This window comes from Pavona decussata, unplaced genomic scaffold, assembly GCF_977016875.1.
Source record: "Pavona decussata unplaced genomic scaffold, jaPavDecu1.1 SCAFFOLD_254, whole genome shotgun sequence".
Taxonomy (NCBI): Eukaryota; Metazoa; Cnidaria; class Anthozoa; order Scleractinia; family Agariciidae; genus Pavona; species Pavona decussata.
Window position 1 is genome coordinate 2,740,126 of NW_028145657.1, and position 12,375 is coordinate 2,752,500.

At 38.1% G+C, this 12,375-nt stretch overlaps 1 protein-coding gene across 1 annotated transcript in view; it reads left to right on the plus strand.

The window, feature by feature from the left end:
* The first annotated feature begins 479 nt into the window (after nt 1-479).
* LOC146456586 (microfibrillar-associated protein 1-like) overlaps nt 480-12,375 on the plus strand; it is a 16,579-nt gene continuing 4,683 nt past the window's right edge. The window contains exons 1-14 of the mRNA XM_085093082.1: nt 480-661; nt 787-838; nt 1,286-1,391; nt 3,664-3,743; nt 4,370-4,445; nt 4,697-4,743; nt 5,395-5,419; nt 6,008-6,067; nt 6,516-6,572; nt 7,291-7,364; nt 8,073-8,181; nt 9,294-9,339; nt 11,076-11,128; nt 11,698-11,759. Of these exons, the coding sequence (XP_084949208.1) occupies nt 592-661; nt 787-838; nt 1,286-1,391; nt 3,664-3,743; nt 4,370-4,445; nt 4,697-4,743; nt 5,395-5,419; nt 6,008-6,067; nt 6,516-6,572; nt 7,291-7,364; nt 8,073-8,181; nt 9,294-9,339; nt 11,076-11,128; nt 11,698-11,759 (917 nt within the window). The 5' untranslated portion in view covers nt 480-591. The remainder of the gene's footprint in view (nt 662-786; nt 839-1,285; nt 1,392-3,663; nt 3,744-4,369; nt 4,446-4,696; nt 4,744-5,394; nt 5,420-6,007; nt 6,068-6,515; nt 6,573-7,290; nt 7,365-8,072; nt 8,182-9,293; nt 9,340-11,075; nt 11,129-11,697; nt 11,760-12,375) is intronic.

The following is a 12,375-nucleotide window of genomic DNA, read 5'->3' on the forward strand; positions in this document are numbered from 1 at the left end:
ATACAGACCGTTGGCGAAACGACCCGTAGGCGAATCACCTCAAGTCGTAGGCGAACAGACAGTAGGCGAAACGACCCGTAGGCGAAACGACCGTAATTCGTTTCAGCAGATAACAAGCCCCTTCAGTAGGGCAAAAACAAAGTGAAAAGAAAATAACACATGTACGAGAAGCGCTGAAAGACAGCGAGGAACTTTGAATTTGGCGCCAGAATACCGCACATGTTCATCTTTGGTATGTTTACTGTAACGCAGAATTTGTAATAATTCTGCCCTTACAGTAAGCTTACTACTAAAAAGGGTAATATAGAAAAGCGTCACTTGAAATATAAGCTTATATGGGTGAAAATGAACTTACTCGAATGGAAACCGACGCCGCGTCCTCGCGATCGCCGCGTTATTTCATCAGTAGAGTGGCGACTGGGTACGAGAATACCACGAATGTACGACAGTCATTTCACAGCGGCTTTACAAACAAATACAAGCGCTTGCCTCCTGAGCCGCCATATTGGATATATTTGCAGGCTTAGAACGAAGGATTTGCCCCGTTTATACTAAATATTCTTAAAAGATTTAACATAGCAGAGCGCTAAAATGGATTCTTTCAGTAAAGGAGTTCCTATAAATTGTACGGCGGGAGCTGTTCCTGTGAAAAATGAAAAGGGTAAGCAGAAGAAAGCAATGAACAGAACATGGTTCTGTACTGCTTTAAGCTTATAGCTTGTGAGCTGATTTTGTTAGTTTATTAATCCATTTCCTCATTCTGTCGTGTTTTATAACATTAAATAGGGGAGTTGACAATGAAGAAAGTGAAAGTTAGTCGATATGTAGCTGGCAAGCGGTAAGATCCTTTAATTTCTGGAGCTATTAATCATTTTATTTGAATAACATTCTTGATCATGACACTGTGTTTATTAATCGTGGCTAAGCTGCAGAATACCCTATCACATGAATTGTTTTCTGTGTAGCCGGTACGTGAAAATGTGTTTTCCCGGGTTATAAGCATTTGAAGTGTCAGAATGAGATAACCATGAACTTGAACTATCAGACTAATGCTCAGAAGAGGACCTTAAATTAATTATTCTCAGCATACTGGATAGCCAGTTCCAAAGATACCTTTCCAACTTCAATTAGATTTAATATCCATGTATCTTGTACCACACAGCCAGCTCCTAAGATACTAGTTTGGTATCAGGCTTTATACGTCAAGTGATGTGGAAGAGCATTCCGCAGTTCCAATATTATTTCACTCTCATTCTTGATACCTTTATTTACTTGTTCTATTCAGCCCCGAATATGCCAAGTATTCTAGTGATGAAGAAGATGATGAAGAAGAAGTGTTGGGAGAGCCATTTGTAAAGGAACGAGAAATTGATGAGCAAGAAATGGACAAGGTATTGCTTTATCTACTATCTACTATCTACCACTGTTGTTAGGGGTTAGATAACGCCACAAGAACGAAGTAATATAATGTCGCAAGCGTGGGACAAGGTACAGTTGTAAGAGTCCCTAATGGGCAATTCCAGAAAATATCCATACCATACCACGGACGGCTTTTAGGATTTCCGAAGGGGAGGGGGGGTTCACGATTATGGAATTCTGAGGGCATGGGGGGGGGGGGGGGGCGCTTTTGCGCGTTTTTTAATCAAGGAAATGTTGTTTTCGAAGTTTTGATTCGAAAGATTAAAGTACAATCAAGCATAATTATGTGCAGCGTACTGGTAGCGATCGCGCGTGTTTCCATTCTCAGCTTGTGAAACAGTGGCCGAAAAAGTCGCAATCTTTTAGTTTCGCTTCCTTCACTGTTTATTACTGGGTTTAGTGGACAGGTATTCCAGTCATCTTTGAGAGTAAGACACGGTTACAATTTGAAATGAAGAAAACGTGAGATCGCCTTTTGAGATTCGATGAACTCGATAATATTTATGCAAATTTGTGTAAACGCTACACCGAAGATGTAAACAAAGTCTGCTCAAAGGCAAGCGAGCGGCCACGTTGAAGTTTCCCCGGTCCTTGCCGGATTCTACCGTAGACGTTGTACGTTTTTTAATCAGGAATAAATAAAGTAGATAATTACAAAACAGCAACGATGTATGTTTACTCGTGAGGGACTCGGGCACGTGGAATCGAACATTCAAGACGCGCATTACATATCGATACATATCACTGATGAATTTGCATAAAGTTGTTTTCAATGTTGTTGACAATGGGTTTTCTTCTTCCTCGCTATAAGAGTTTGAAATAGTTAAGACTAGGTATTCGTAATGTGGTAATTGAAACCACAAGTTTTCTCTTGATAGCGCCTGGTTTTTTGGTTCAGAAACTGAAGCCGACTGAAGCATGCGAGGAGTCCTGGGATCCCAGACATTCTACGGATTTTGTGCGTGTATAAAACAAGGGATGAAAAGAAATAATTTTTGTTTTCATCCAATACGTTGTTCTAGTTTCCTTCTTTTCCTAAAGGAGTTGAATGGCACAAGAAAACAAAGAGGAGTAAAACTGCCGTAAATGGTGTTTATTATTATAGCCAAATTCGGACTTAAAAAGAAAATTTCACAGCCTGGCCACTAGCGGTAGGTTTTTCTTGTCGCTGAAGAGTAAACCTTGTCGCCTAGCGCCGCCAGATCACAGCCCTGAGGAGGCATAAATTCATGTTCGTTTGTTCATATAGGCGTTGCTAAAGTCGAAAATGTACTTCCCAGAAAAACCGAAAATTCTGAAGGGGAGGGGGGGCTCACGATTATGGAATTCTGAGGGCATGGGGGGGTAACGCATTTTGGAATTTCCGAAGGCAAGGGGGGGTTAAAACATGGAAGCCGTCCGTTGTTGGGTATGGATATTTTCTGGAATTGCCCAATGGGAATAAATCAATGACCTTCTGCAAAGCAGCTCATGGGGGATTTATAATTATTTATATTAATATTTACGTGTAATAAAGTGGCTAAAGCCGTTAAACAGTGCTCAATACACTTTTTAAGTGTAGAGCTTTGAATAAGGTGAGCACGAAAATTGGAGTAACAGAGAATTTTGTCTCTTCGTTATATCTTCTTATAGTAATGTTCAAATTTAAGATTTATATTTCGCTCTGCATGTCTTTGCATCGAGCACTCCTGCGACTGAGTGAAGCAATCATTGTGTTGTTTCTTTGTGTATATTAATATTTATATTTATAGCAAGCTACAGTAGGTCATTTTATATCACATTTCATGTAGGTTCATAAGTGATGTGGGTCTTGCATATTGCCAGGATCAGCACTTTCACAAGCCAAAAAAGAAATTACATGTACATGTACTATCTTTTTTTTTCCTTATCACCATTTGAGATGCTTTTGACTCCCAGTATGTAGGATGCATGTCACAGACGAACCTTTATATACGAAATGGCCCAACTTCTGATGAGTTGCCCACTGGTTCAGCTGTTAGAGCATCCAAGTAGCGCACAGAAGGTCATGGGTTCATTTCCCAGTGGGAACTCAGATAAGAGGTTCATACATGTACATGTTGCACGTGGTAGTGACATTATTTTTTTTTGCATGTTAAACACTACTCGTAATGGGGACACTTCCAATAGAGTTTGCACTATGACTACCTTTTTTATGTTTTGGATAAGGTACGTGTAGCTTTGAGTTTTCTCACATTTTAGTAATATGTGTCTTTTACAATGTAGGTTTTCCAGAAAGCAGAGAAAACAGACAGGAGATTGCGTCGACTTCAGGAAAGAATAAAGGATGAGGATGATGATGATATGTAAGTTGTTCTGATGTGACAATCAAAATCTAAAACCATAAATGGATCATCTTCTCTTATCATGTTACCCTCCAGTATGATCCTCTTGGTATGAGTTGTCCTGAGAATAAACAGACCTGTGGCTGGAGATGCTCTCTGATAAGTTTGACATTAATTTGACAACAAGCCCAGAGTCCTTTACACAGTCATTTGAATTATGCACTGATACATCTACCCACTTGATAAACTAGACAAGTACAATGTATATGCATTTATATTGCTACATTGTACAAGTGTATGTGTCTGGTTATTAACCTGATTGGTTCATAGACAGTGGTTTTTTCTTGACTGGCCATTCAAGATGGTAATTGGTCAGTTTTGGTAGGAGCACTTGATCCAGCTGTTGGTGTGATTTTAGTCAATCTACAGTATTTTTTGGAACATTGTCTGTCCATTACTTCAGTCTATTGTTTGTCCTTTTTATGGCAAATGGACTGTTATTACCCAGCTTGTTAGATCAGTAACCAGAGGAATATAACACTTTACTCTGATGGTGTCTTCACCATTATCTGCTTCTGGTGGATCATTATTTTATCTTGTGTAATTATAAGATAATCTTTCTTTTAACTGTATTGTCCCTACATCAGGGAAGAAGGTCATCGACGCCGTCCTCATGAACCTGAGGTGGTTGCTATGGGGGATGAAGAAACACTGGGAGAAGAGGTACATGTACAAATTAAAAAACTAAAAATTGATTTTTCTTTTTCTTATGTGAATGCTGCAAGCTCCATGTATATCAACTACAGCTGTACAGTAGATGTGTTTAGTCCTTATTGATCTTACTTGTTCAATTTATCAAGAATAGGATCTCATTGCAACCTTGCATTGATACAACTGTAATAACACAATAAAACAGATTCTTCACCTTACACTAGCTCTTTGACATTTGTACATTAAATTTATTCTCTGTCCAGGATGAAAGAGAACAAAGAAGAGGAGTCCAGCGAATGGAAGAAAGCAGGTTAGTGTTTGAAGTCTGATTAATATGCTATGATCTGTTGTCACAACATTTTCATGTCATGATTGACATGGAGGTGTCTTTTTGGGAAGTTGGCCAACAGATTTTCTGAATTTCATGTAGGATGGCTTTTATTCTCACAAATTTCCAGGGAAATTTTGCACATTATTGCCAGGCTTACAAACCAGGCGAGTCATCATTGCATGTACACCAGCATTAAAAGTTTGAGTCTGACTTCCTGTCGTGCACACTGTATCCAAATTTACATACCTGAATATTTTATTCATTCCCCGTGGTTATGAGAACTAATAGGGATGTTCGGAGCTCTTGGAATGCCTTTTGAGATTGGCCGAGAAAACAATGAAAAACAAAAGAAACAATGATTGTAGTTGTGAAAACAACAATAATGGGTGATATTACAGCTTCCCGGCTAAAGAGCTGAATGGCACCTGAACTAGTAATAACCAAGTGCCCTACTGGTACTGTTGTCTTTTTAGTCACTCATACTCTTTGGAGCTGATCATCTTTCCTGTAAATATTAACAATAGTAACTGGTTATACTAGCCAGTTGCCAGTAGCTAACTCATTTTAGGGCAAATTTCTTGGTCAATGTTGGATACCAAAATAATAGAAATTTTTTTTTGCGTGTTTTAGTGATGAAGAAGATTTAGATGAAGAGGTTTGTATTGCAGTTTAATTTGTATTTTCAAGCCCTTTTGTTGTTGTTACTGAGTGACTCCACGAATGAAGGTTGTTCTTTAGAAGATGACAACCAGATCTGAGCAGCAATGTGGGTTACACCCTTCCAGTCCTTTTCAGTCCATCTTTTGTCACGTGAGCCAAAAGGATCAAGTTGCGAGACTAACAAAATTTCTTGAAGAAGCCTCTGAGATACATGTAAATAAAAAAATGTGGAAGTGAAAGCTTCAAGTTGCCATCGGTTTCTATCCTTAAAGAAAAGAATATACAATATTACAATACAATATTACAATATTTTAACGTGGAGATAGGAATGAATTTCACTGAGTAATGTTTCTTAGTTATTTAAATGGCAGATTCATATTGCAACTTGAGACAATAATTATTGAAAGGTAGCTGTCGTAAATAATTATTATGGTCCAAACATTCAAACAACTGTATTATAACAGTCATGTTTTCACAACTATATTGTATACTTTCACCATTGAAGAATACTTTCTGCTATGATCGTAATGTGATTACCAATCTGTTGCATTAACTTTACTGCATTAAATTTACCTTTCTACAGGCCATAGAGCGAAGGAGATCAATACTAAGAGAAAGAGCAAGGCAAAAGGAAGCAGAAAGGGTATGTTGGGTTTCTCGAAAATGAATCGAAAAGCGACAGACAAAACACCAGGGTTATGATTTTAAGGCAAATTGAAAGCCATTTTCATACATCTAGGCACCATTTGAAAAAAAAAGATAGATAAAAGTACTTGTTGATTGAGTTGGCAGATAAGCCATTTTGGTGTTGGTTGAGGTACATGAACCTCACAAAAAATTTCACATCAGGCCCTCTCATTGCAAAATCAATTAAATTGCTTTTGAACATAATTATCGTTCGGGCTCTTAGCAAAATGGAAAAATTGGGAATCCTTGATGTCCCCAGTTGAATTTTTGTAAGATTTACATGTAAGAAAAAATTTCAATTTTCTTTCAAAGCAACTATGTCCACTGCTGGTTAATGCCTCGTTATAATCAGATTGTATAACAAACAAGCGAGTAGTGGGCCTAAGAAGTATTTTCCTTTTTAGGATTTGCTGGACCTTGAGGATGAAGCAAAATCAGATGAAGAAGAAGAGGAAGAGGAGGTGAGTTGTCCTTTGCCAATGTAAAATATTAATTTGCCTTGCAAATCATGTGACATGAAAGAATCTGAAGATACAATGTACATTTGTAGATACTGTAACATCAATTTTCCCTGCTTAATCATTTTTTGGAGTAATGACCATTGCAGAAGAAACCATTAGACAAGTCCTCTTTTGCATTATTGTTAAATTGTTCCCATTTCAAATTTGTCCACTTAACTTTTTCAGTTACTATGTACTTTTCAAGCAACATTAAAAACAGTGGTGTTTTGTGGTTCTGTGCAATTTTTTTTTTATCTTTTGTGATATTTACATGTCCTTTATTCAAGATCATGCCCCATGTTGGTTGGATTGTGTGTACCATTTTTTTTTATTGATTAATTTTTTTTTTTTATGTGAAGACGTTAGAGGCTGCTCACTATTGAGGCTTAAGCAGGGTGAAAGGTGTCTTTAGTTAGGGTTAGGGTTAGGTTATGCATGAATGGCAAATGCATTCTACATTTACAAGAAGTTCTTAGTACAGCTGTACATGTAATTTTGCAGTGAATTCTCAGTCAATTTGTTTTGGATAGCAGTTTGATGAATCATTGTCATCTTTATTCATTTACATTGTAACTGATTTTGTCATTTCAAGCCAGAAGTATCAGCTGCAATGGACGCAAGTCACAACTTAAATCTATGAACCTTACAAAGCACTGAGCATTACCAATATCTATTTCAGTCTTCAGAATATGAAGAGTATACAGATTCCGAGGAGGAGACCAACCCAAGACTAAAACCGGTGTTTGTAAGAAAGTAAGTGATTTACGGTCTAACTTTCCAACAGATTAAATTTCCATGTGTTGCACATGTTTGCATAAGAGACATGTCCATTATTTTATGGAAGTAGGGTGATACACTGTATTTTCCCGCAACCACCTGGCTTGGCCATGTAACAGATTAAGCACCTTTAATTTACAGAATGTTGGTGGTCTTATCATAAAAAAAAACCCATTAACTTTGATGTCAAGTTATGTACTGAGCTACCTTCTTCCCCCCTCTCCCCCAGTTGCCAGTTATTTCTTTGAACAGAAACAGATAAAATTCAATATTGTATTAAATAAGCTTCATTATTCTTAGCATCATTAGACAAGTTGACAATTCATTGTTTTTACGACAAGGAAGTGAAATAAACAGTGTTGTTATTTCACAGTACTTACATTGTTGTGTCAATTGGTGCAAAAACTCAACACGATTTTGTGTTAGTTGGTCATTTTATTGGTTTGTTGCGTGAACCTTTGATTTAAAGAGGAGGCTTCTGTCTGTACCACTTTGGATACGGGTACATGTAGGTGTAAGGTGGCAAAAAAGTAGAAGAATTCTATTTCAGGATTGCAGTGCAGGTTATATGAACACTTGCCGACAAAACTGTCTGACAACGATGAGATATTACTGCTCTCTTTTAATTCTTTGCATTTCAAGCTGTCTAATATTTGGTGCATTTTCTATGCTGTCCTCCTGCAGGAGTGACAGAATCACTGTTCAAGAACGTGAGAAGATGGAACTCGACCAAGAACGAAAGGAAGAAGAGAAAAAGAAGGCAAATGAGGAGAGAACAAAAACATCTCGCAAGGTAATGGAATTGTTACATCATACAAGATAACAGAAACAGGACATAACATTAACGTGCATAAATATTTATTTCTTGAGCTTTTCCCCAGAGGTGTTTTAGATAATTATTTAATTGTCTTGTTGCACAAGGTACATGTATGTAGTGTTGTATTACGTTGTGCCATACTACATGTACATGTATGCTGTAATGTCACACAAGGTTGGTACATGTTCATAACCTAGGCAGCGTTAATGTATTGGTCATGCACAGTTTGATTATCGGACTTGCATGTAGATAATTATATCTGCAGCAACAGTATTTTCATGTTCCACAGTGTAATAATTACTTCACTGTAAGAAATTAAGTACGTGTACATTGGCCACAAAATAGCATGAAAATTAAGTTACATAAGTAATTTTAGTAAGGTGGCAATACTCCCAAATACTTGGCCAATTAATCAGTGATATCTTGGCATTGAATGAAAGAGCAATCATTATTTTAAAGCGATCACTGTACCTGATGGTGTATATAAGAAGTATACTGTACACTGTAGAGTGGTTCCATGACAAATGTAGCTTTTACTACAAGCGGGGCTCGAGACAAACGTTTTATTACCTCACTAGGCCAGTGTCTTAAGTAAAAGGTCTGATTTTACCAGCCAAAACGGACTTTTCGTTCACATGTGGCGGGAAGCAGATTCTGCCATTTGTCACTTTCCTAACATGAAAACTCTGAAAAGTGAATTGTTTGTTTCCTTTTTACATGTAGCTGTTTCAACTTGTTGCTTTAATTAAAGCAGAGAAGTCTATGAAATCTGCTAAGAGTCTTTGTTTTAATTAGTTTCTCTTCCCTCGATTCGCATAAATAAATAATTATTTTTCATTTTTGTTTAACCTTGCAGTGCTTTAATGCCAAGTGAAAGAGCAAAACTTACTCTCTGAAACTGAATTTTAACTGGTCTGCAGCTACGTGTAGTTGGCGACCATAATTCTCAACCCCCTGACTAATGTTCAGCTTCAGTTATCAGGCAGTGTTGCACATATGCTGGAGTAACATTAAGTATTGAAGTAATAGCACTTTGTGTATATGTAAATGGTAATATCATTTGATCTTTGTGTTTTTCTCTTTGACAGCTTGTGGAAGACCTTCTTAGAAAAGAATTACAGGAGGAGCAAGAAGGTGAGTTGTTTCCTGAACAATTCAAAATTAGTGATGCAAGAAAGAAAGTTATCCATCAAAAGACGATTTTAACCAATTCTCACTATCACAATAATTTATGGAAGAAAATTACGTACATACAGTACCGCTCGAAACTATGGGACCATTTGCACGCGGTAAAACCTCGTCTTTGCCGAACGTGATTGCCGCGAATTCACCGCGGTGGGACGAAAACCGCAACCGCGGCAAAGACGAAAGCAACCGAAAGCCGCGGGGAATTAGACGCGGCAATGCCTCGGTAAAAATACAATAATGACTAATTACTATTGTCAGGGTATTGTCAAACATTATCTCACCTTTCATCCTAAAGAAGCCCTCAAACAAAAGAATTTGTAAAGACTCACCGAGTCGGAAACCGAACGACCGATAACAATTCGTTTGGCAGTCACTGACGAAAGTTTCTTTTCTGCATTTGGGACATGTTCAGTTTTTGTCACGCTACAGGCGATAATCACAGAGCAAAAGACATAGTTTCAGTTTAATTCTTGCTGTTTACGCCACACAGTCAAGAAAGATATTCTATTCGTTTGATAAACCTCCTGATAACCCTTAAGCTTCCTGTAGATGTAAAGTGCGCAACAAAGTTCAATCGAAATAGCGACGCTGAATTCAAAATATGCAATCGGATTTCAGTACGGACGCGGAGAAAAGCAAAGTGAAAATCCCTCCAAATGTATTGCCAATGTAATCCGGATTCGAAAAACTAAAACTTCGTAATACTAATAGATTTGATTCGGTATCGAGTGTGAGCGATAAGATCGATTCACTTGGAGCAAACACAAACGCGGAAAATTACCGCAACGCTTAACGTATTTCTACTAATATTTACTTTGGATAAAAGGAAAACAGCAACTTTAGCAAAAGTGAAAAGCCCCTTCCGATGTTTTAAAACGTTGAGAGAAGCCGTCGTTTGGACGTAGAAAGGACCGTGCCATGATGAAAACACCGGGAAGATTTCAGTCACGTGCTAGGCAACCAAATTCCTTCACGTGTATCAAGTTTCATTCCGCAACAACACAACGCGGAGAAAAAGATTATAGTAAGTTAATTTACGGCGATTCTTGGTAGGAAACCTGGACTCTTGCAGTTTGTTATTCAGCCACAACGGGAGTAGTAGTGCCTTTTCACTTATGCCCGACTAGTTCCATTGTAATTCCTTCAAAAAGACCTGGAAGCGCTCTCTTCTTTCGTCGACTAGCATTCGAGCTTTCACTGACCTTTGCAGTTTGCGTTGCTTCGCGTATCGAAAGGAATCGTGCGAGTGAAGTTTAATGAATTGTTTTGCACGTGAAGCAAATAGTTTTTGGCGAAATCCGAAATATTATTACATTTACCAGTTCAATTCACGAGTTCGCTCACAGAGCGCTTTGATTATTTCCCTTGAGAGCGAGTGCGCTTCCGTGAAATTTATCACACCTGAAACCCGACAATTCGCTTATTGTCCTCGAAGAACATGAAAACAAAGCGAACAATAGCCTATTCAAACCCAACCGCGTCCTGCCTTTCACCGCGGCTTAAGTCAACCGAAAAAAACCTAGGTGAAACCGAGGTTTTTATTGCGGCTAGACGAGGTTTTGCCTAGGTGAAACCGCAGATCAAAAGCGCGAATCGACCGAGGCAAATTCGCGGCAAATGGTCCCATAGTTTCGAGCGGTACTGTAAGATTTATATGGATTTTCACTGGTTATTTCTCACAGTTGATGACGTGGAAGACATTATAATAACAGATGATGAAGATGATGAAGAAGAGGTAACAAAATAAAAGTCACATTTATTTCAAATCTTGTTTTGTGAAGAGTATAATTTATGATGCAAGTCTTTCTCCCATTCCTTAGTAGATTTTCTCAAAGTTTTTGGTCACCAGGTTCTTGTTTCCCCTCTCACTCATGCTCTGCCAAGTGCCTCAATCTCGCTTGGTTTTTTCCTTCCCTGAACAAATATTCCTGAGCTGAAGTCTAATTAGCTCCTTAGCTACAGCTAAGTAGGACAAATTATGAACTAGGAGCAATGAAGACTGCAAGCAATCACTTTTCTTTCCTCTCTTAATTTCCTTTTTTAATTTTTGGATACAGTGTATGATCTGGAGAAAAAGTTGACTGCTCGGTGTCTAGGAGCAAATGCCTTATTATGAAACTTTCTGACTTTAATCAATGTGTTTTCAAGAGTCTCGTTCCTTTTTTATCAGCAGTTTAGTCAAAAAATGCTACAGAGGGTGGAGTTTAGCACTGACTGAGTACAGTGTAGGTCTCTCCTAGCCCATCTGTTTTAATGGCTTCTTTTCCGCTTTCTTATGTCTTATCTCTCCTTGTTTCTTTACAGTATGAAGCATGGAAAGTCCGTGAGCTAAAGCGGATCAAAAGAGACAGAGAGGAAAGAGAACAGTAAGTTGGTAGTAAATATAAAACATTGGCACATAAAAAAAATAGTGTTAATTTGTTGCTCCGAGCTGCTCAGCATGCCAACTACATGTAAGTTCAATTATCAAGTCAAGTCAAATTTAGTTCACACTGTTTAGAACTATTTACAAGGGAAGCAGGGAGATATTACAAGCATTAAAAATCAGGATACAAACAAGTATATGAAATGTTTGTTAATTTGTGCATGCTAGCCAAAGTCACAAGGCGCCTTACCTTACATAGCAGGTGGTCATGTTTGACAAGAATCATTTGAGGCAAGGTTATCAAGTCTAGAGCCCCAACTGCACACATTACAATCATGTATAACAGGGTTAGCAGTAATGCCGATCTTTAACTAAAATTGAACAGCATTGCTGTGGGGATGGGTCCGAATCCTGGTACAGGTGTTTCCAACCAATCACAGAGCTCAATTAAGTACCACCAGTCGAATGCAAAATTTCTTTCACCAGTCAGTTGAAAACTGCCTTTTGATTCAGGATTTGACTTTTGGCTGCATTTTTTATTCCTTTCTTCATTCATTTATTCCTTCTCCCCCCCCCCCCCCCCCCTCCATTCCTTCCCTTTTTCCTTCCTCTTCTCC